Source organism: Microtus ochrogaster, chromosome 4, assembly GCF_000317375.1.
Source record: "Microtus ochrogaster isolate Prairie Vole_2 chromosome 4, MicOch1.0, whole genome shotgun sequence".
In the NCBI taxonomy this organism is placed as follows: Eukaryota; Metazoa; Chordata; class Mammalia; order Rodentia; family Cricetidae; genus Microtus; species Microtus ochrogaster.
In genome coordinates this window covers 58,188,727-58,213,454 of record NC_022011.1, presented here as the reverse complement: position 1 = coordinate 58,213,454, position 24,728 = coordinate 58,188,727, and the positions used below count along the sequence as shown (strand labels likewise).

At 38.1% G+C, this 24,728-nt stretch overlaps 1 protein-coding gene across 1 annotated transcript in view; it reads right to left on the bottom strand.

Annotated features, from left to right (window-relative positions):
* The window catches only part of Arhgap15 (Rho GTPase activating protein 15), a 601,354-nt gene that overhangs the window by 298,681 nt on the left and 277,945 nt on the right, over positions 1 to 24,728 (bottom strand). Inside the window, exons 7-8 of the mRNA XM_005346381.2 lie at positions 3,508 to 3,606; positions 2,277 to 2,400 (exon numbers count right to left, since the gene is read on the bottom strand). Coding sequence (XP_005346438.1) covers positions 2,277 to 2,400; positions 3,508 to 3,606 — 223 coding nt within the window. The remainder of the gene's footprint in view (positions 1 to 2,276; positions 2,401 to 3,507; positions 3,607 to 24,728) is intronic.

Here is a 24,728-nt window from a genome sequence, read left to right as displayed (position 1 = left end):
ATTACCCTCGTTCTAGGTGCCTTGGCTACCACATTCAAAGTATAGGGTTAAAAAAAGGTAACCGTTTCTTAGGATTGATGAGTTCGTATAAAATAAGCACTTGGCTCCAGGGGTCTAGTACATACAAAATTGGTGTGGGAGGTCCTTCTGTCTATGTGTTGCTTTTATTGATTAATGAATAAAGAACTGCTTTGAGCCTATGGCAAGGGCAGAACAGAACTGGGGGGGGGGGAGCTAGGCTGTGTGCTGGGACCTTTAAAGAGGGTGAAGTCAGACAGACACCATGGAGCTGCTGCCAGAGTCAGACATGCAGAATCGTTGCTGGTAAGCCACTGCCACGTGGTGATACACAGATTAATGGAGATGGGTTAAATTAATATGCAAGAGTTAGCCAATAAGAAGCTAGAGCTAATAGGCCAGGCAGTGATTTAAATATCTGGTTTCTGTGTGATTATTTCCCTGTCTGAGCTAACCAGGTGCCTGGGACAAACAAGCGGCTCATTGCAACACAAAATAGTGTCATATATTAGTGCTGTTTTAACTTAAAAGTCATTGTACAATTAAGGAGATTTTGACTTGAATAAATACCTGCCTTCTGCTCATCTTTTGACAAGAATGACTTTGCTCTCAAACTCATTAAATGATTGTCTTTGTCAATGGGGGGGGGGGAATACAAAGAAGAACTGAAGATTCTTTCCATAGAATTTATTTTCTAAGAATCATTCTAAAACTTTTAATATAATTACCATTTAATACAGGATATGTCAGCCTCAGTTTCTCAAACAGGCTGCTGCAAATGTTTTCCCCCCACTGCTTCAGGGTTTAGAGACAAGTCAAGTTCTTTTCCACAGCTGTAATTAAATCTCAGCTTTCAGATCCACTAATCACTGCATCACAGACCCTTGTGTGTTTACTACAAAATACTTACGTAATTAACATTAAACATATATTTACAACTAAATTCTAATGCTGTAATCTTACCTTATACCTTATCCCATGGGAAATGAAGGGGGGGCAACTCAAGAATTAAGAGAAAACATTAGGAAAATGAAACTGACTCTAAATAAAATCTTCTAAAAGACATTTCTGAGTTTCTCTACCCATTCCCTGTGTACTCTTGTAGGCATAGGCAGTGAGAACCTTCTTCAATTGCCGCATCACACAAATGGCTAGCTCAATCAGTCTTGAATAGCTGTAGCAAACTATGGTATAGGCCTTCAACAATGCCTTCCTTTCAAAAAGGAATCTCTACTCAACTTCTCCTGTAATTTCAAAAACTGTGGATCCTAATAATCAGCTTTGAAAGACATGTTGCCACACATACACATACTTTCCTAATGATATATATATATATCATTAGATATAGATGAATATATATATATATATATATATATATATATCTACCACACATTTTTGTTTGCACTACATGTATTGGAAGTTCAGCTTACTGACTTGTTTTTAAGTTTCAAAAGCTAGGATCTAACTACATACACCTTCAGACAGAGAAAAATGGCTAACAGTAGCTAGATAGAAGGTTCATGGAAGATTCTATAGTTTTTAAGACTGGGAAACTGGTTTCTCTGATATGAAATATATCTTCATATGCTTTCAGAAGTCTAGGACTCAATTTTACGCAGTGAGATACATGTAGCAGGTTTTAATAATCTCCTTTTGTTGAGAAAGAAGCAGAATGCCTTAAAAAAATTAGATTTTGCAGACCATCATGTAAATGGCATAAGTTGTTCATACTTCAGATTCAATTGTTTTGGAAGTAGAACTTCCAAATATATGTAACTTCAATAACCATTCAGCTGTCACATTTCCTGTCAACTCTGGGACACACATTTTACATCTTCCTGGTATTATGGAAGTGTGGATTGTTGCATAGGCTGTTGGCTTAGTTGGGCCAACTGTGGTGGTCACTTGTGTCTTTTAATGTATGAAAATCAAATGGTCAGCATGCCAGATGCTTGACATTTCCCACTCTCAAAATCAATCACCGATCTGAACTCCATGGCTATTACTCAGAGACTCAGAGGTTTGCTGTAAGCAGAGACCATGACCTTGGAACAATTATTTTCTCAAAAGACATTACCAATAACGATGTGAGCAGAATGCCCAGACTGCCCTCCAGCGCATGAATCCCTAGGTAGGAAATGGTTGCGAACCTTGCAAAGTAGTCTGGCTTTGGCTTAAATCTCATTTTAATGCATTTATATTTCATAAGCACTGCATTTAGACAGAGGTAAAACGAGCGAGTCAAAGAAAACACTCACTGAAAGACTTCCTGTTCTCTGGTTTCTGTTCTTTTCTATCACCGTGGCAATGACTCAGCAGTTCAGTACTTGAGGATCTCTGGAGATTGAACAACTCCAGAGACTGGCAACTCGGATTCTTCGGCTGGAAATAACAAGCAATACCTTGAATACTTTTACTAGGAAGAAAGCATTCATCAAACTGTTTCGTGTTTTGTCTTGATGCTACATGTAACCAGACTTTGGAATACATTAATTATTTTGGGGATATGGCCTCTGTCTAAGCACAATGCTTACACTGATTCATACACCAAAGCAGTGTTCACTAAATGCTATGAATTATTCAAAGAACTCCACACACAGCAACCCAGTTACTCCTCTCAGGCATTCAGTAAGGCCGCCACATACTGAGGAAACAGACAGAAGGAAAAGAACCCACCTTTCCCAAACCATGCAGCTACTAAATAGGATCTGCCTTCAAATTCAGAAATTTTGGACTTATACTTCATATTTAAAGTTAATAATCTGTGTGTTTGCTCTCTTTTTATGGAGACTCTGTTGATGCTATGGAAAGACTTTTAATTTGTAGAGTTTGACCTTAAAAGGATATAATAAAAGATTTTGAATATATTCTACTATTTTATAAGCTATTAAAAGCTCTCAAAAACATTTTCCAAATAATTCTTATAAAATACTAGTGAGTTAAAATTAAGTTAGTAAGAAACAGTTTTAAATAATTTAGGCCTTTAAAACGTATACTCTGAGTGTGTTATTTAAGTCAACTTCCTGAAGTTCTAGGTGTCTAACATTCTTGGGAAGAACATTCTAGCTTAGCTGGGAAATAATAAAAACAAGCATAAATGATTTTTATCTGTGGTATTATAACAGTAAGTACAGTCATAAATGCAGAGATATTTACTTTCCAGAATATATATTAGAGACTACATAAATGGAAAATGGAAAAATGCAATACTTTTGAAGCGCTTGTGTGCTTTTACAACCTCCAATAAATGAATGCCCGTGTTATTCTAGAAAAAGAATGCAGCAGTTTTGAAGGAGAGAAATTAAATGGCATTTACCTCACAAATCCTGTCTGCAAGCAAGGTTCCCAGTGTTCTTTATTAAGCTTAAAATAGCTAATATCTCTCAGCTGTAGGATCCATTTAGACGTGTGAACGTTATATGCCTGAACAGTAAGATTTAAATGACTACATTTTAATTAATAAATGTAACAGCCCAAACAAATACATACCAATCTGTCAATTGCATTTTTGATAGCATGGAACCAATCCAATATGATGAAGTCAATATCTGACTGGAGAAGGAACTCATTTCCTGATGCTGTTGTGATCTGAGAGGAAAAATTGACAGGAAAGAGCACCATGTTAGATAGATTTCTTACGTGAAAAAGCCCTTTTCAAGAACAAGTTTATCACATGGACAAGTTTCCTTGTATTCCCGTAATTGTCTTTCTGGGAACTAAGGCCACTACTGTCATTTTGAACTTCTCTCTGTAAACTGTTTTTTTTTTCATGTCATAACAAATACATGATTGTTTTAGTAATCGAAAGATTAACTCAGAGCAGGACTAAAGCTGAGTTCCTTTCTCTCCAGCTTCAGCAGAAAGAAGTTGAAGGATCCGACAGTGCATGCATGAGATAAAAGCCAAGAGAAGTGCACAGCCTGTGTCAGAATTCACTCTGGGCTGTTGGCTCTTTCCTGTCTGTCTTTTTCAAATCTAATAGTATCTCTATATTTGATTTTCTTTTACGGAGGGCTCTAAAAGAGATTATTTACCAAAGAGACTAATGCCGACTTTTGCAAAAGGTCATTCAGACGAATAACTTAGGGCCGTTCCTGGCTTCCTACAGTAAAGCTCTATAGGAAAGTCATAAAGGACCAATTTCCTCACAAAGAAAGTATATTAGAATACGGTTTCATTTGCATATTAGAACCTTTGGTAGAAAGTATAAATCAACATCAGTTTCCAGCCTCTCGGTGCTGTTAAGTGGTTGGCAATGCTTAGCATAGCCATCATTTTTCATTGCAGTGGATCCTTCCCTTCAGACACGAGAGATAATAGGACCCTATACAAACACAGCAAGCAATACTTTTGATTCCACCCATAAAGGACTTGTTAGGGGAAAATTTGATTAGCGTGGAAGTGGACATGTTTTTCCTATGAGGCCGCCAATCTGAACTGTGAAGGTTTTCTCTTTGTATTATTGACCTTTTTTTGGAGCAAGAGGACAGACATTTCTCAACAACCGCCACACATCAAGCCAGGAGACAGAACTTTAGAGGATTGGCATTTCAAGAAAATCTGTCAGGAGCCAGTTACCTCTGCTCAGCCCTGCAAGCTCCAATCGGTAAATGGTGAAAGGTGCCACAGGTTCAGAAAAACCACAAATCACACAGGCTGGCTTAGAATTCTATCAGTAGAGTGACAAGGTTAACCCCAAATGGCTTATTCTGCACATTCCAATAATTTTGTGGCACCATTTAAAAACAATTACTTTGGTATTTTTTTCAAAGTATAAATAGAATATTGTTTGCAGACAAGTATGGTTATTGCTTGAGTATTTAATACAATAAATGATCTCTCATTGGCTATTTGGTCTAAACGTTCCGATGTTAATGCATCAGCCACAATGACAAATAACCGGTAGTATAATAAATATTAATATTTATCAATCTATCTATTGATACATCTAAGTATCATTTAAGTATCATGTATGCATGGATCTACATATTTAAGTATCCTTTGCTGTCATTTAAGGATGCTGGGAATTGTAATCAGAACTGTGTGTGTGCAGAGATGTGTGTGCACTATCCTCATGATGAGATATACTCAGACCATTGGTCAGTATAATTCCTACAGGTACACTGACTCATTTAAGTCAATATTGTAACACAAAGTATACATAGGATAAATATCTCTTAGTATGTTACAAATGCTTCATACACTAAATGACCTGCATTCTCTAGATTTACTGTCGATGCTATATGAACTCACATAAACTGTCATTTTTCATCCTGGACATATTTGATGTTGATCTTGGGATTTTAAAGAAATCTTTGTCTTCACATAATGTGAATAAATGTATTTCTTATTTTATTTTCAGAAGCCTTTAAAGAGATGTAATACTAGTGAGGACTGCCAAGAACACATTTTTAGGTGCCACGAGTTCCAGTGTCAATTCTGGTTCCTCCTTCAGTAAAGAGGGAAGTGGCCAAATTATAAAAAGGGAAAAATTGGAAAGTAATAGGATTAATTACACACCCTAAAATCTGACAGATTACTGGATCCAATTACTCTTTTTCTCCCCCTCTTTTGAAGTAAAATGGCATGTAAAATTTGGGGTGGTTCAAAATAGCCATGTGTCCATGAAAAGAAAGCCAGGATGATATTTTTCTAATTATCTGATTGCCACTGCATGTTCCTTACTTACATAGAATTATAAATATTTACTTTCTAAAGTACTGCCTCAGAAACTAAAATCTAAAAACATAAGGCCACTTGTAAGTAACACAAGAAATCTAGTATTTTTTTTCTTTTTAATTATACACATTTTATTGGCACATATTCAAGAAATCTAGTATTGTCCTCAGTTTTTACTTTGATTTTAAATTTAGACATTTTGATTATTAATATTTTATACATATCACAATTTGTTGTTATACATAAAGAAAAGTGAGTTTCCCAAACACAGAGTACAGTATAATATAATACTTTATACCGGTATAAATACATTATTAACATTATAAAAGGAACAACATTTAAAAGGAAAAGAAAAAGTATAATTAGATTTACTGTATCTTGAAGGTAAACAAAAAGAGTTGTCCGGTTTTTGCCCTAGTAAATTCAAACTGTGGCAAGTAAATTTCAGCACTGCCTTTGCCGTTTTGATGCTAGATGCACAGTTCAGAATGGGCCTTTTTTCCTGCTCACATAGCCAAACACAAGCTGTATTTTTAAAAGTTTCTTTGTCTAAATATATGACAGCATTAATCATACACAATCAGTGACTTATAAATTCACTCTAGGAAGCTAGAGTAAGGAGATCTGTGAACGCAGCTCCTCTGAATCAGCCAATCAGAGGCATCCTGCTCACATCTTCCTCTCGGTCGGTCTTCCCGGTAATCTTTGGAGTTCCTAGGCAGTGTGGAGAAGACTGCTCTCTACAGTTTAAATGCATCCACTTCTTAATTGCAGCCAGTAATTGACTTTATTCTGTTCCACTCCAGACTCACACAGAAAGGGACTTTTTGAATCTCTGCCGTGTAAAGTCCACTTAATTCAGCTTCCCAATCTCTCTTATGATATTTTTGTAGTCTTGCCCGTTCAGAATTTCTGATAAGTGGGTTGTGAGTCTTTTTTTTTTTTTTTTTGTACTTTGAAGGATTGAATCTTCAGATTTTCAACACAGGTTCCAGTAGCAGTGGAGGGCATGGGTGGAGGATGTTAACCTTGCCCTAAACCTTTTGATTGAACAGCACACGATGCCAGTTTACAGCAATGTACAATTGCGGGCAGAAGGGATCTACAGTGAAGCCATGGTAATGGGACCCTTCTTTGTGTGCTATTTGGGAGCTGCAGGCGTAAGGTAGTGAAAACCAGAAAACAAAACAGGTTTTTGTGGAAGCTGCAGGCCTCCCTTCTGTTTAGGATCGCACTTAGTCACAATACTAATGAAATCCTGCATTTCTACTAGTCTACATGTTTTTTTTTTTTTTTTGGTGGGAGGTATATAGAAAATCAGCAAAGCAGCTTTGTCAAAGGGCACTAGTATCATTGATGAAAAATATGCATCAATATTTGGAGAACTTTACCTCGTTGTTTCTTAAGGGATGGACAAATGACAGTTATTGGTTACAACTTTAAACCATGAGTGAATCATCAATGGTGGGGCCTGAAAGACGCTAGCACTACCCTGGGAATGCCTTAGACAGTTTTACTCAAAGTGTGGGCCCATCTTGATTCTTGTTAGTGATAAATTTACGTCCAAAAATTCTATAAGCAGTCACGGACCAACAGGAAGAGTAGGCACATTCCTGGGGCTTTTCTGAAATTTATTGACAATAGTCTCCCATGGGCATGGGGCTTTGGTCTGTATCTTTGGTGCCTCCATAGACAGAGTTGAGTTTGTAAATTCCATACTCCACTATAGGACTTGTGGTGGGACAATTTGTTTTGTTTTGTTGGGTTTTTCTTTTTTTGGGGGGGGGGAGGAGACAGGGTTTCTCTGTTTAACAGCCCTAACTGTCCTGGAATTTGCTTTGTAGACCAGGCCAGCTTTGAACTCACAATGATCCGCCTGCCTCTGCCTCCTGAGTGCTGGGATTAGAAGCATGCACCACCATCGCCCGATGCAACAACTTTTTTTTTTTTTAAAGTGAATTGAATATTGGTATGTTAACTGAGAACATCTTCAAAGAATAGTGTTTTATTTTTAAAAGAAAGCATTTGTATTTTTCACTGGTGTCCTTTCTGACGTTTTCAAGTATCATTATCGTCAACAAGTCAGTATTAGGTTTTAATTTGGATGAAAAATAACTATGTATAATGACATTTATAGCAATAAAAACTTCTTTGGTTTTATTAACATAGAAGTGAACTATTTTTAAATCTTCTCTTTTTCTGATTATTGGAGATAGATAAAATGTGGAGAATGGGAAGGTTAAAATAATAAAGAATAAAACTGCTCCTGGCTACACAGATTAAACATAGCACACATTTGAGTTGAGCCATTATCTGTCTTTTGTAAATAATAGCTAAATAAGTATGATAATTATCAATAGGTACATTGATGAATGAGCAAACTATATTTAATAAGTAAATATTATTGACTTTTTTTTTCTGTTGAACTCAAACATGCCTGGGATGGCAAGTAAAGATACAGGGATGCCATTGTACTCCTTTCTTTCTCTCTGAAGTACCACCTTTTCAGTTGCATAATAAATGCTACAGATAATTCCATGTCTATGGTAAGTTTATATGAGAAGACATGTTTATAATTGATTACATATCTAATTATCAACAAAGGCTGATGGATTACCCATTAAATACAGGGAACAGTGTTTGAAGTTAGTGATCTATGACCCTTCCCATTAAGAACTGTAAATCTGTGTGGCTACATAGGTCATCTACATATTAAGATAAATAACCATAGAAAATGACTTATCCTAGGTCCCAAAGTGAGTGGCACAGACCATACTCATGACAAGGAGGGCATAGCTATTGTGGCTGCACTTGCATCTTGGAATTGTGTATAACTGTTGGCCGTGATGGGTTATTTTCAAAGGTTGATGGAATCAGAACTTTGGGGTATTGAGGACATAAATACCACTACTACTTTATATGCAAAGTGAAGCTAGCTTTAGAGATCTCAAAGCACTTAAACATCTCCAGGTCAGCTTCTCTACATCATAAAGTATTTTTTTTTCAAATGAGCTAAATGATGAAGACGCCATGCTATGAAATTGGCATTATTTTAACTGATAGAATTAAGAGACTCTAAAAACCTTTATTTCTAGTGCAATAGTTGAAAGCACCCAGTTGCATCCAACAGAGAGCTACATAAGTCTACAGAAAAGGCCCTTAATGATTTCACGTCAGTCACAAAAGTTAGAGAAATGACCATGGACAAACTGTTCACGTGCTTACTGCTATCATAATGAAGGAGCAGTAAACAGCATCTCTAGCCTCATATTTATCATTTTTTGTTCCTCTTTCTACAAATAACTACTCTTTTGCTATGAAAAATAATGTATTTATGGCCAGTTTGAGACATTCAGAAATTTCAAACCCTAGAAAGAACTAAAGCAACCCAGCATTCAAATGCATGTCATCTACATTTTGCTTAGAATTTGAATTTGACAAAGAACTCAAGAAGATAGTCCATCTTAAGTATGCTGAAATTATGCATAGGAGATGTATAATAAAAAGATGCCAAATGACCAAGGAGCCTCAAGGCATATTAAATGACATGGCTATAGTGGTCTAGAAACAAGCAAGAGGAAGGAAATTGGATTACTATTACATTTGGAGATACTTTGTATTTCATGATGGTATCACTGCTCTTGAATTAAATTAAGTAGAAATAAAAAGTTATGTCAAACTATACTAAACTTATCTGAAGTGAACATGAATTATTTTGTGATATTAATTTTGGCCATATCTTTATTGAATCCTCAGCAAATAAAATATAGATGTATATTTTGACTATGTCATAATGAGATAGCAAGACCTAAAATTGAAGCAATAAAAGCTTATAAAGAATAACAGTTCAGGCTAACATTGTTTTCATCTTGCGTCATACTCCTTGCTATAGATGATCAAGTACAGGTTGTTGTGGTTATACTTAAAGTTCAATTACTGGGCCTCAGAGGCATTTATTACCACTGAAGGAATGATATTATCGGGTCTATGTCAGTTTCAAATTGCAGTCTCCTTGAGTAACTCCAAACTTAAAAAAAAATAAAGTAAAAGCTTTTTAGGGTAAAGCTAACTAAAACTAAGGGTGAAACATCAGCCTGAAGTGAATGGTCTTCAGTGTGTCTTCCAGAATGTTCCTTGTCACTTTGTGAGAAAGTATCTATCTTGTGCTCCCAGTGTTGCTGGATGTTAAGTAAATATATGCTGATTACAGGAAAATGTTGCTTTGGTAACTCTCTTATTAAAATGCATTTGTAACCTCCATCTGTCATGAAAGGTTAGAAACTTTGTTTGCATTGGAGCGCAGCCTTATTCAGGGTTACTCTAGCAAACAATGATAGCAGTCTTCAGAAGTTGTATGAGGAACAAGCCACTAGGGACTCACTTTTGTTTTAATTGGCACGCACAAACACTTCTCTGGTCTGTCAAGAAGATCAAGCTAATATGTACGGAGGGTGTTATATTCTCACTTTGGGGAGCGGTAAAGCACCCTTTATTTAAGTAATTTAAATGATAGACTGCAAAAACTTTGCAAGTCAGAAAGATGTTTTATACTTTCTTAGGGAATATTTGTTTTAAGGGACGGAAAATGTTCTACATATCTGAAAGATGTTGAATTCCATGTCACAATGGCCCCGTTCCTTCTGATGCCATGAACCCTTCCTAAATCTGTAGCCACTAAATCAGCCTGGCCACCAATGGATCCTGCGTTTCCACAGCTCCCCCTGTGTCAACAAAATGTGTATTCATCAGTTTCCAGATGTTTATTGGCTATGTTTTCAATGCATTTGGGTGATTGATTTGCATGCACATTTATTGGAAACCTCAGTGGTGTCATCATATCAACATAACCTGCCCATGTAAGCAATTTCTTATTTAATGAAAAGTAAACAAATGTTGAACTACATACTCGACAGATCTCAAGAGCATTCTGAAATATAAGGTTTAAGGGCAGCCTTTCAAGAAACAATGCTTTTTAATTGAAATTGAGCTGTACTTTTGACACTTAAATAATTTGGTCCATGAATTCTTGCATCAGAGGTTTGTTCTGCATAATGAAGTTGGCCCTATAGTGCACACTCATGCCCATGTCCCTTGCCAACTATTTATTAGCAATATATTTAAACTCCATAGCCATGTCACACAAACAAGAAAACAAAACTCGCTTTCATTATTTATCTGTGTTAAAATGTTTTAAGTATTGAGAAACAGTCCCCTTAATATTCATGCAAGAATACTGCCTAACTGATTAGAAGTCAGGTTAGCAGCTCCCAGAGCTGTCGCGTGAGCTGAAGTCGCCTGCGGTGCTTATGAGAACAAACAACTGGGAAAGCAAAAGAACAAAGCTGAGGGCATATGACGTTATCTGAAGAGTTCCTTGGCTCTTGATTTTTGAGAACAGTATTCATCTCCACATAAACGAATTGGTCCACGACCTGTGTCCCCTGCTCCTGTTCCTGTCATGAGTTCACTTACTCCCTGAGATATAGTCATGTTTGTCTATTAACTCATGCAGTCTCATGACATTTGAACCCCTGTTGCCTCCATCAGTTTCAAAGTGGAAGACTTTATTGTTCTTTTTATTCAATTAAGGCCCAATTCAAAGATCTCTTTTTTAAATTGGAAAACCTAGTGCAGTGGAAACCCAAGTGAGGACTGTGGTGATGGAGCATAGAGTCTGAATTGGCCGTCTTTTGTAGCCCGGCAAGGCTTCTAGTAGTAGTAGTGGGTTATATTCAACTGAGTTGTTGGCTGAGGGTATTCCAGAGAGAGTCTTAAAATACCAGGCTGGTACAAGACAGTATTCTGAAAACTACAGAAAAAGAAATCTGGATACCAAAACCTTCAACCTGCAAACTGCCCTGGGGGGGAGGAGGGGCAATGCTGACTTAGACATTGTGGGAGTGGCATCCAATGTTTGGATTAATTCGAGGCCCACACCATGCCCCACACTGCCTGGAAATCCAGGAACCTTACACCGGTTAGCCCAGAGACCTAGGTAGAACCAAACACAATTGGAAAAAATATCAATGAAATGATTCCTCAGGATACTCTCCTACACTCATAGATCCGAGGCTTGTCCAGTTGTCGTCAGACAGACTTCCTCTGACAGCTGAAGGGAGCAGGTGCAGAGACCCACAACCAGATATCATGCAGAGAGTGAGGCTACCCTGGAGATCTCCATTGTATTCTCTCCTTGGAGATCAGAGAACACCATGAAAAAGGGGGAGGAACGATTGTAGGAGTCAGAGGGAATGGAGAACATGGCCCGCTGAATCAATTAAGTAGGGCTCGCATGGATTCCCAGAGACTGAAACAGCAAGCAACAGGCCAGCATGGTTCTGCTTTGGGTCCTTTGTGTAAATGTTGTGGCCATTAGCTTGGTGGTTTTGTGATAGCAGGTGTATCTCTGACTCTTTTGATTGCTCTTTGGACTCTTTCATTCCTACTGGGTTGCTATGTCCAGCCTCCACATGAGGTGTTTTGCCTTGTCTTATTGTATCTTGTTTTGTCCTATTTGGCTGTCATCTCTTGGAGGCCTGTTCTTTTCTGAAGAGGATATGGAGGAGGAGTCTGGGAAAACGGGAGATGAGAGCAGCAGGGAGGAGCAAAGGGAGGAGAAACTGTGGTCAGGATGTGTTGTATGAGAGATGAATCTGTTTTCAATAAAATCTTTTAAAAATAAATAATATACAAATAAGAAAATTATCTCGGAAGTACAAGATCTCCTTTTCCACAGGAGAGGCTAAATTTATGGGTTCTTTTCTTTGTACCCATTTTGGATCATTTGTAAACATTATATGCTTATCTTACTATAAATAGCGTGTATACCTTTATGAAAATTTGTATGCTTGCAACTGTAAAAGAACTATTCCCCCCAGGCGGATTGAGTTGCCCTATCTTTCAGTTCCTCCATGACATCAGTGGTATCTCTTCTAGACCACACAAAGCAGCCCCAGGAAAATGATCTGTGCAACTTGGAACTCCGATTACATTGTGTGATTGTCACTCAGAAGGTTGTCCCACGTGTGAGTGATGGTACAATGACAGTCCTTTCATTGGGCTGCTACACCATGTGTGCCCGGGTTCCACTGCTTTGTGCTCCTCAGTTTCCCTTTGCACTTCTAGAATCCAGACATACAGAAAGCATTTTGTTCCCTGGCAGCCCTATCCTGATTTTTGTCACTTCCCTTAGACAAGATTGTTCCTCTGCCAGAACCCTGACTTTCTCTGACGTCTCATCCAAATCAATTTAGATCCCATTTTTTCAATAAGGGCTTTCCTAAAATGAACATCCCTTCAAACATCCACATAAACTATGTCTCTTTTGTCACACCATACCACAGAAATATAAATTTCAGTTCCCTGCAGATCTTTCCATTACCCTCTTATGCTCTAATTGCTAAAGGTCATTGGCAAATGCCTATGTGTGGCTGAACAACTCACAAATACAGAAGCTATTAAGATGGCAGATAGATAAAAAAATGATCCATTTTATTCACTACAGTGAATGAATGCTATTTTATTATTTGATTTGACATGATAAATTTAACTCATCTTCTATTACAATAAAAGCCCGAAAGGTGCCATAAGATTTCATTAGTTCATGTAATATAAGGTAACTGATATCCACTGCTACCCACTTTAGCAAGATAGGCTAGAAAAAACATTCTGAACTTTGAGAAGAACTATCAAAGGAAGGTATTTTTCCACCAACCAACACATTTTAGTCATCAGAAAACAGGTTTATAAACTGGAGGAGCCAAGAAACACCAAGGGTTGATTGGATTTCAGTGCTTTCAATCGCACTTCCAAGCCACACTGTGTTGGGGAGAGATCATCCATGCTGTTTTGTCCTGGCATCCCACCCTGTGTCTGGACATTCCTACCTGTGAGATGTAGTATAAGGAAATGGACATGATTTCAAGATTTTGGGAGCTAATTCAGAAAGTAACAGGTCGGTTCCTTAGTGGACCACCATGATGTAGAATAGTTATTGCTGATTCTTCAGAGCTGCAGTCACTGGCTTCACTGAGGCATTGTTATCACTACTAAACAAGGGAAGTCTGCCGGGAGATGGTACTATTTATGCCACAAGTACTTCCACGTAGATAATACATTAGCTAATTTTCAGATATGGTGACTTACACAAATGAAAGTGTTATCACTCATACGAGCCTATTGCTAGCAAGTGCTGAGGTTGTACAATAGGAATAAAAGATGCTCCCATATGTAAGTATTTCTGTGCTATTGTAACATACTTGGCAATGATTTTGAGTGTTTATAAAACATTCAAGAGTTGTTCCGTGTCTACTTACATTAATGAGAACACCTGTTAGCGTTAGTGCCATACAGAGTTATTTGCATCAGATTCAGGTTTTCACATACTGTACATCACTTTTTGAAACAATTAGATGCTTATAGAGAAATACAGCTCAGGGAAAAACAGCAGCTTGACTGCCTTCCGGCTCACAGCAATTCAACTCCAGGTTTCAGAGAGAACCAGAAATCTGCTGAATTATAATACTGCCACTTAGAAATGAATGTAGGTGTACTTTTTTATTTTCTACATTGAGAGAACAGAAGATACAGATAAAAATCTGTGCCTTCATCCTCAAGTAAAATGGCATGCAATGATGGTAGTTTCAAGACAAAGATGGCAGGAAGTTAGGAACTATGAAAAGAAAAATTCTTTGTGGTTGTAGAACCCTCCTACCAAAAAACTGGTGTCTTCCAGTCTTCCAAAGCTTGGATGAAGGAAGGGGCATGGACAGGTGTGGTGCCTCTCATGTCATCTCTAGCCCTTTCCTAGGGAGCTCTTTATGATGACAGAAGTCAAGGGAAGAAGACACTGGGGCTCCCAGGCTTTGAATGATCATGGCCCATACATACCAACAAAGAAATTATGAGCCATTCTTGACAGAAGTCAGGGAGTTTGTTTTGATTTTCCCAGAGTAAATAATCACAACTTCTGTAAGTCCCACCCTATGGCACGTCTGTCTACCACTCCACACGGGATGTTAAAGATTCTGTGAATTTAAATATTTTCAGTTATTGAAGAGAGCACTTGTACAGTTCCTCAAATCACAGCCTCTATTATCATCATTATATTTGAGAGGTGCAATATTTACATCAAAATGACTCAGTTGGTGATACATTCTAAAGATAAATGTGTATTTATGATCTACAGAAGTGTGATTTATAACTCTTTTCTCAGGCACAAACAAAATACTTCTATGCTATCTTGTAAACACAGATTAGCTAAGGCACACTTGAATGATTCCCTGTAACGAATGGCACTTTGTCTTCGGGAATGAGGAAAGGCAGACTATGGATTACAAGGAATATCAGTCTACGTCCTCCCTTGCAGTCTGGCTGTGTGCTTTGGGAAGATGAAGCATTACTGAACGAGGATCTGGAGATCAACTGATTGTCTTCTGAGGCTGAGCTACATAATTCAAGAAGGAAAGGGAAAACTTTGCTTTTGATTTCTGATCATTTTGACATTGTGCTGAATCAAGAGTCTAGTGATGTCTGTCTTTGAATTCTTTATTAACTAGCATAATCATTCATTAAGGCTGATAGACTATCTGTTTAATTAGAAGCTCATGAATAAAGGGGGTGTTCTTTATTTTCATTAAATACATTGAAGAATATCAATTTATATTGAAAATGCACAAAATAAGTAATCTGACCTAAGGGAGAATACCTGTTTATTTAAAGTAATTATTGTTAAATCAATCATGAAGTCATATATGGTGGCACAACATCAGTAATTCCAGAACTTGGGAGACAAGAGAATTTTGCAAGTTCCCTGGGTTACCTGGGGACACAGAATAAGAAAATTTCTCAAAACTAACATGTTTCTAAAATAATAGTTTGTTGATATATAATATATACAACATATATGTGAACATATATCGTTGATGCAGTGGTATATATACACAGAGATACACAGAAAGAATTGAGCAACACTTAGAAAAATCACCTGTGACTATATTAGACAGTAGAATGTATCAACTGGGCAACAGGCCACTTGATAAATGGTGTATCTAGGATGACCTATCACTCCATGCTATGATAAAAACCTACACCCAAACCTAAACACACCTTATTACAGGATACAAAATGGTGCCTGTGTTGGAAATAGCAGTTTGTACAAATGACAGTGTTATGAAAAGAAATTCGGGTTGTTCCGTTAGTAGGAGGACCAAATAATTTACTATCTAAACTGCTATTTTGATGCCAACCACTAGTACTTTAGTAATTCCTATGAACAACTTACATAAAAATATAGGCGTAAACCAGGTCTAATTTTGCACATACTTGGACACTTGTGTTGCTTGTTTCCCCTCAAAACATGAGGAGTCACCTCGCAATCACTGATCTTGAGATGCCTACTAACCCAAAGCTCTGCCCTGGTTTTAACTCTAGGAACTGAGGCAACCCCAAACAAGTTAGCAGCGGCCTTTGTTCTCAAGAAGAATATTCAGTAGGACATAAAAAAACAGCATGGGAATCAACTAACTCATGGTGACGATGGAAGCATAAGGATTCTTAGGGAAAATGCCAGCCTCTCTGGTAGTAAAGTGGACCGCTCAGAGGAAAATGTTGGAGGAGAATCTTAGAATTTTAGAGAGGTTAAATAGAAGAAGAGAATGGTGACAGGTATATCTTATCTGAGACTGCAAGGTCAGGAAGGTACAGCCCTACAGGACACAGACAGGCTGCTACCCGCTCGCTACTCACATGGCCTCTAGACCTTCACTCATCCTTCAAGTGGAGTTTCCTTAGCATCCCCTGGTGATCCCCTTATGTAAGTAAACTTAACTCAGGCACTGTAGAAGAATAGTAGGCACTAATGATCCATCTCTCTAGTCCCTAAACAGGTGCTCTTAAATAATAGAATTAACTAAACTCTATTTATTTATTTGTCTGTTTGTTTGTTTTTAAACTTGCACGTGATGCTGTGTGTCTGTGAGGTATGTACCTGCATGCGTGTACATGTGTGTGGACTGGTGTGTAGAACCTTAAGGTTGACAATGACTCTGCACATTTATTTTTGAAAGAAATCTCCCATTATACCTCAGGCTCACGTCCAACTTGGCAGAGCCGCTAGTCAGTGAACTGTAGGCTACTGGCTGTCTCCATCCCACACCAAGATGGGGGCTCCAGGCATCCTCCTCCCCATGCCGGGCTTCTGGCATATTCGAGGGGTGGCGAAGTCAGGTCCTCCAGCTTACACAGCAGGAACTTAACCCAGTGAGCTTTCTCCATAAACTCTCAAACTCTTTTCTTCTGACATTTCTTTTTAAGTCATTTATAGATAGAAGGGATTTTTTTATGGCATTTTCATACATATTTAGTTTTGGTTGACACCACTCATCTCCTGCTGCTCCAGATTATCCTACCCTTCTCTCCCTAGCATACCCTCTGCTACTTTCATATGATATGTATTCTTTTTCATATGTATTTTTTATATGCTATGTATTCTTTTGCCTTCCCCACCCTTCTCCTGAAAGTCTTCCTTTTATTTCTTCTTATCACGGATATATCTCTAGCTTTTTTTAAAAAAATCAATATATACACTAGTTCTCACAGTAGCATTTCCCAGTTTTAGCCATTCTCCTGCGAAATTCATAATTTCTGTTTTCTATTCTTGTTTATGGATGGGCAAAATTCCATTGTGTAAATGTAACATATTTTCATCATCCATTACTCAGTTAATAGACATTCAGGCTGACTCCATTTCCTGGTTACCATAAGACCAGAAAAAAAACTTGGATGTACACGTGTCTCTCTCTTGGGAACTAGGATTGTTAAATATTAGATTTCCAAAGTGACAAATCTATATTTCAGTCCTATTAGTGCACATTTCTTCCATGTTAGGTACTTTGCCATAACTTCTGGACTAACTTCCTTGATGGTGATTGGAGTGGTATAATCAACTCTCTGTCTCCACTCCTTGGTATAATCTTAATTTAATACTTTATAATTTGTCTCTATTTTTTCCATTTTTATTTTCCTTATTAATCATGATCAAGTTATTTAGAATCTGTGCTTTTACATCTCTACCTATAGTTTGAAAAAAATATGTTACTACCTACCTCATACAACATCATAAGGGCTACAAGAAATATAATCTATGACAAATAGCACAATAGCATCTGACACACCATAAGCACAAACAATGTGGTTAATACTTGGCTGACTGATTCATTAATTTTCACTTGGATTTTACAAACTTCCCTCATAATTCTGGAAACTCCTTAGGCATCATCTCTTTGGGAAACAGTGAACGTCTCTAGGGGCTATATAGAAGCTATCTCTCTGACAGTCTGTACCTGCTCCATCACATTGTGACTCCAAAGTTTTATACTTATCCATCTTTTACACGGCACTAAGAGAGTTCAGATTCTGAAGGTGAGATGTGCTTGTGCTTGATTGAGAAACCTGGCATACTACATGGTTGTCAGTAGAATGAACGAAAGCTCAGCTGCCCCAGGCTGATTCAGAAGAGTTGTGGTACCAGCTAACAGAAGGCCTTGTGATTTAGGTGGCATATGACTTGGTAGACCAGAAGGAAGAAGTGACTGGCCACGGAGAAGACACAGAATGGGCCCCATGACAGGGCTAGAGGTGTGGATATCTTTTCACAACCACTTCTCTGACTGTCAACCCAGCATGCTGTTTTGGGTGGGCTGTGCCAATGTATCTCTCTCTGAAAAGATGATATACCACTTTTACTTGACATACAGTGACTCTTTCATGGAGGCCTGAGCTTGCTAACACTCTTTCCATTGCTTGGCTTTTTACTCTCCTTTCCACAAAGCTGAGGCAGCTTGTTTCTCCGCCTCTGACTTTTAAGATGCTTGAGGTTTAATTAAGACTGTTCCTTTATCCTAAGAAGACCTTACACAATCTCCAACTCTTCGAATTGAACATTCACTTGGCCATCAGCACTGAGTTCTACCAAGCTCAGCTTCTCACTATATTCTGTTCTGGTTTCATGGTTTGTCCCCATTCATTGTGGTAGCTTATATAATGGACTCAGCTGTTAAAGATGTTTTTGCTAGTCACACTGTTAAGAACTGGGCTGGACATTCTGCTGTGTGTCTTCAATCCTCATGACTCTTTCCCCTCTGTAGTAATATGAGCGGCGGGGTTGCGTCCCCAGCACCCCGTTGCCCGCAAGGCTAGCTTTACCCGAAATGATTACACAGACACTGTACTCTTTTAAGCACTGCTTGGCCCATTTCTATCTAGCCTCTTTTAGGCTAACTCTCGCACCTGGACTAGCCCATCTCTAATAATCTGCTGTAGCCCACAAGGTGGCTTACCAGGGAGATTCTAGCCTATGTCCATCCTGGGTCGGAGCTTCATCGCGTGTGCCTCAGAGAGCAGAGCTCTCGCCTCTGCCCGCAAGAGTGGAGCATCGTGTCTCTCTGAGGCCTCTGCCCCTGAGAGGAGAGCTGTCGAGTCTCTGACCTCACTTCCTCTTCTTCCCAGAGTTCTGTTCTGTTTACTCCTCCCACCTATGTTTTAACCTATCAGGGCAAGCAGCTTCTTTATTTAATTAACCAATGACCTTCCTCCATCACCCCTCTACCAGTACTTTAAATTCACTGCCCGGCAGGCTCACATTTCCACATCGTAACACAAGCAATTGGGTATGTAGTTCAGTTGACCGAGTGCCTGTCTAACATTCAGGAAGTCCATAGACTTTGAGTCTTATAATCTGAGTGTGGTGTGCATCTGTAATCCCATAATACTTGGGACGGAGCCATTTTAGAAGTTCAAGATAATATTCAGCTGCAATAGGGATGTCAAGGCAATCCTCAGAATTTAAAAAAAAAATAGAATAATCAATGCATACCTCTGAGGTAGCTTGATTATTAGATTATCTGGAAATAGCCACGATAGTATAGTTAATGACTGCCAAAATGGATCTTAAGTCCTTATTGGGTTGGCAATATAGCTCAGCAGATGAAGATGCTTGCCAAGACTGACACCCTGAGTTTGATTCCAGTAATCAACCTAGTGGAACAACAAAAGCAATTCCCGCAGGCTGTCCACTGGCCTCTATGTACGTGCCCACACAATACACAAATAAATAAACACCCATAAAAAGAAAAAGTCTCGGCTATTTCTGGGGATAATGAATGCCTTCAAACAGCCCATGTTCTTGGCCTAACTTTTAGAGTTTGTATTCTGTCCAGCATCATACATGCCACTCTCCAGTGGGACCAGCACAAACTTTCCCAATATTCCTTACTAAACTACAGCATCCCGCCAGCTAGATCAGGTCAGTTTCACTGTTATTAGCCAGGTAATTCCTAATGCCAAACAATAATCTAACTTCATGAAATGATATCTAAAGCTACCAATGCAGAACTGTCCCCCTAATTCCCGAGACCCCCTTTAAACTAATGTGCCAGGGACCGTTCTCCGGAGTCCTAGGGATTAAGACTTTAAAAGGAACATTTTTTCTCATGAGAACATTTCTCTGTTACGAGAACCATCACTGAGTTTGTAATCTGCTACCCTTGATGAATGGCTTATAGCATTGGGTCTACAGTTTACTGAGTTTCCTCCACAATTTTCTTTAAAAGTTCGAGATTTAATTAGATTAGGTTTATATGCAGCTTGTGAAATTTGCCTAAAAGCAGATGGAGGAGGCTCTAAGAGAAAAATTTATTCCAAAGTTAAAGGAGCCACTGGCCTGGAGGCATAATCTGGCTTTCAGACGGCTTTGGCCATGATCCATGGTAAGAAATATATTTATGTTGCCAACCCTTATCTGAGTTTCTCTTTATCTTTTTCACACCCTTTCCCTCTCTCTAACACACACACACACACACACACACACACACACACACACACACACGTCATCTACCTAGTCCTTAGCTCTTCATTTTTCCATCTATCTCTATTTTTATGTAGTATTGAATATTTATACTATGTGCATATTTGTGCATTTATATATTTACCTTATATAATTTTAAAACTATTAAAAGAATATCCCCCTTACTAAAAGAAACATGGTCTGATATTTTCTATTGTATTCTATTCTTTCTTGATTTTATTTCATTAAAACAACACTGGCCTTAACTTTTCAGACTGACTACAGGAACCATTGAATTGTCCTGAATGCAATCTCATGCATGCTTCCTATAGAGATGTAGTTTTAAAACTATACTCCTTTACAAAACTTCTGTCTCTCTGTCTCTCCCCTCCTTCCCTCCCTCCCTCCCTCCCTCCCTCTCCCCTCCTTCCCTCCCTCCCTTTCTTTCTCCCTCCCTCCCTCCTTCCCTCCTCCTTCCTCCTTCCCACTCTCCCCCATCCTTCCCATCCTCTCCCCCCCTCTCTGTTTAAAAGATGCTTTCAAAAGTTCCCATATGTAAGATAAGATTTGGATATTTGAATCCACAGTGTCTCCTATAGTCCTTTTGACTTTTAGGGTCAAGCAATCAACAACCTTGTAAGTGGGGGACTCATTGCTGATAAGCAATTTCCTGCCTCTTGGAAGTAAAGTTAAAATGTGCTTCTTTGGAATTTGGCTAAGGCCCTGGATTTTCTAAATATACTTTAAAGAAAGAGTGACTATATATATATGAAGAAGAAACAAAGACTTGGGATAATGTGCTGTTTGGAATGCATTTGAGATAGTGCACCACGCCGGAAGAGGGGAAAACCAAAGAAGCTGAAAACCTGGCAAACTATCAGAGGCACGGATGGCAACTATTGTTTTTTAAGGCTCTTGAATTAAAACAATGAGCATACTGCATGTTGCTTCCTACAGTTCCTCCATACAAGGTCTGGGAGTAGTTATTAGCATGTGCCCGCACGATGGGAGGGAGAAAGCTAAACATTTTAAGTGTTATGGACTCTCCTTCTCAAGTTCCCATTAATGCAAATACAGTACATATGGTTTAAGTCCCCAGGGCCTTGTAGTACAGAAATCACAGATGTGGAATAAACACTATTTGAGAACATGACTTCATAGACTGATGGCCATCAGCAGATGCCCTGGTGCTTGATGTTGCCAGGGAGATACCTGATAGGAAGTTCTGACTCCCAAATGCTAATATTTGAGAGTAAACTCCAAACACTTCTTGGTGAACTTTGGCAAAAATTTTAGGTACATCATCAACTCTCTCTCTCTCTCTCTCTCTCTCTCTCTCTCTCTCTCTCTCTCTCTCTCTCCTCTCTCTCTCTGTGTGTGTATTTGTGTTAATTGTGTGTATGTGTGTTAATTCAGAGAGATCTGACTGACTCTGTTTCTCTGGAACTAGAATTAAATATGTGTACCTTAGCCGGGAACTGGTGGTGCATGCCTTTAATTCCTGCACTTGGGAGGCAGAGGCAGGTGGATCTTTGTGAGTTAGAGACCTGTCTGGTCTATAAGTGGTAATTCCAGAACAGGCTCCAAAAGCTATAGAGAAACCCTGTCTCGAAAAACAAACAAAAAAAGATGTGTACCTCTGTGCCTGGCCCACATCAAAGCTTTCAAACAACAATCCCACTATGATTACTAAGTGTGGTGAAAGTGTCCTATGTGCGTCAATTTCATGAGAGAGCTACAACTTGTGTTTAGCAGTCTTATTGCAATGCAATTCAGGTGATAAAATTATGGAGTGAGAGAAAATGGAGCTGGTGTACCAAAGGCATATGGGAAAAATTGCCCAGATCATCTGATTCTTCTACGTTATTCCCCACAAGACTGTAATTCACAAGACTATAATTCAGGGGTTATGGTAGTCTGATATTGCCTTCATTTCCCCAACCTTCCAATTACTTTTATTTATATATGTCACACTTACATAACATTCTCTGTTTCAAAAAAGAAGTAAATAAATAAATTGAGTCTTCTTGTATATAGCTGGTTGTTTGCTAAATTCCAAACTGTCAGTATAGTTGAGAAGCTTTGAATACTCTCCTTACATATTGATGAACTGCAGTTTCCCACACATCCCATAAGTGAGATTTCAGTATCCATATGCTGACCTGAACTTAAAACTTATATTGGCAGTATTGCCAATTTCTATGTACTGTGATTCTGGTAGCTCTAAGAAGACTCTCTGGTGACAAACTAATTCCCTAAACCTTCTGTCTAAGGTCTGGCATTTTAATTATCATATTTTCCTTTTAGATAAAGCCTTTGAAACAGTTAAATGTCTAGACAATAACTTTTTATAATTATTTATTCAGACATTAGTGCACATTGGCTTTATGAAGAAACTATATTAAAACAAAAAATTCCTAATTACATATATATGTCTACACTAAAATATATGGAAAAATTATAAAATAGAAACTAATTCCATAGGTAATCACTTAGCTAAATAATTATCTTATTTCTAGCTATATTGATTTATATTAATAAATTTATATATTCTTTATACATATATTTTTGCATAAGTTTATATTTGTTTCTTTCATATGTGGGTCAAATTTAAACATGTCTTTTTGTATTTTGAACCTTATGTCATCAAGGTTCTTTTCTGGCACAATCCTGAAGCATTAACTCCATGGCCACCCACCAGCCTGTGAGCATCATCAACTCCCAGGCCCTACACCATCCTGTGAACATCATCAAATCCATGGCTTAACACTATCCGGTGAGTATCATCAGCTCTGTAGGCACCATGACCCTACCCCATCCTGTGAGTATCATCAGCTTCATGTCTTAACACCATCCCATGAACAACATGATAAGCTCCATGGCTTAACAGCATTCTGTGAGCATCATCAGCTCCACGGCTCTGCACCATCCTTCTACAGGGACCTACCATAGCACATTTGCCCTTCAATTTCTTTCATCAATTATTTGCTCCTAACTTTTTGTCATAATGAATGAGGGACACCAAATTAACATGTCCTTTAAATATATTTTCTTCATATTTGTTTGTCTTACAAGCAATTCTTAGAAAGGGAACTTCTGTGTCCAAAGTTCAAATTTAGAAAGGCTAATGAAATACAACATTAATTAATTAATTAGTTCTGTAGAAGTTGCCCAAAGCTGTCTTAGCTCACCAAAATTTAAAAGTGAGATGCTTTTACTTCATATTTTCCCAAAGATAATGTTAAATAACTAATGAATTCTACAGAAAAACAGTTATGTTAGCTTTGTATTTCTTTTATAGTCATTTAAATATTTTGCCTTTTTCGATATGACTGCTGACATTCTTTAAATTTTATAATTTTCGTTGGATTAATCTTTATTACTTTGAAGAGATTTATAAGCCTACTAAACTTTTAGAAAAATTACTATATATAATATCCCAATTTTAAATGATACGTTTTGAATCTATAGATTAGCATGTTATTTTTAATTTATATTGTGACAATGTTCTGTTGAGTTTTTTTTTCATTTTCATATTTATATTTCATATATTAGGAATTTCTTTTATTTTCAAGTATTAGATTGTAACTCATTTCCCCCCAAATTTCAAAATGCTGTAAACGATATTATTTTTAGATGTGTGTCTGTGTGCACAGGGACACTAATGCTTTAAATTTGCTTCTATATATTCAGCCTGTTCAGTGGCTTCCTGTCCTGATTAATCTTTTTTTCTTCCCACTGATTTGTGACTTCTCTATTGTGGCCTACACGAATCATTTTTTAAGTTGGATTTACCTGCTTTTTGTGCACACGTGTGTGCACACGTGTGTAGCTGCATGTGCTGTGCAGGCATAAAGAAGTCAAAGGACAACTTGGCAAACACAGCTCATTCTCTCCAGCAACCGGGTGTTGATGTTCAAATTTACCTTGCCATGCTTGGCAGCAAGCACCTTTTCCCTCAGAACCCTTTTGCCAGGCCAGGTGTGGTTTGCAGTGAGAGACCTTTAGCTTGTTTTATGACCTCTCTTTTGATTTGCTGATTTAATTTTGATTTGTTTAATTCCAAATTTATTCTCCCCTCCGTCCCTCGCTCCTTCCCCCTTCTTTCCTTCCTTCCTTCCTTCCTTCCTTCCTTCCTTCCTTCCTTCCTTCCTTCCTTCCTTCCTTCCTTCCTTCTTCTTTCCTTCCT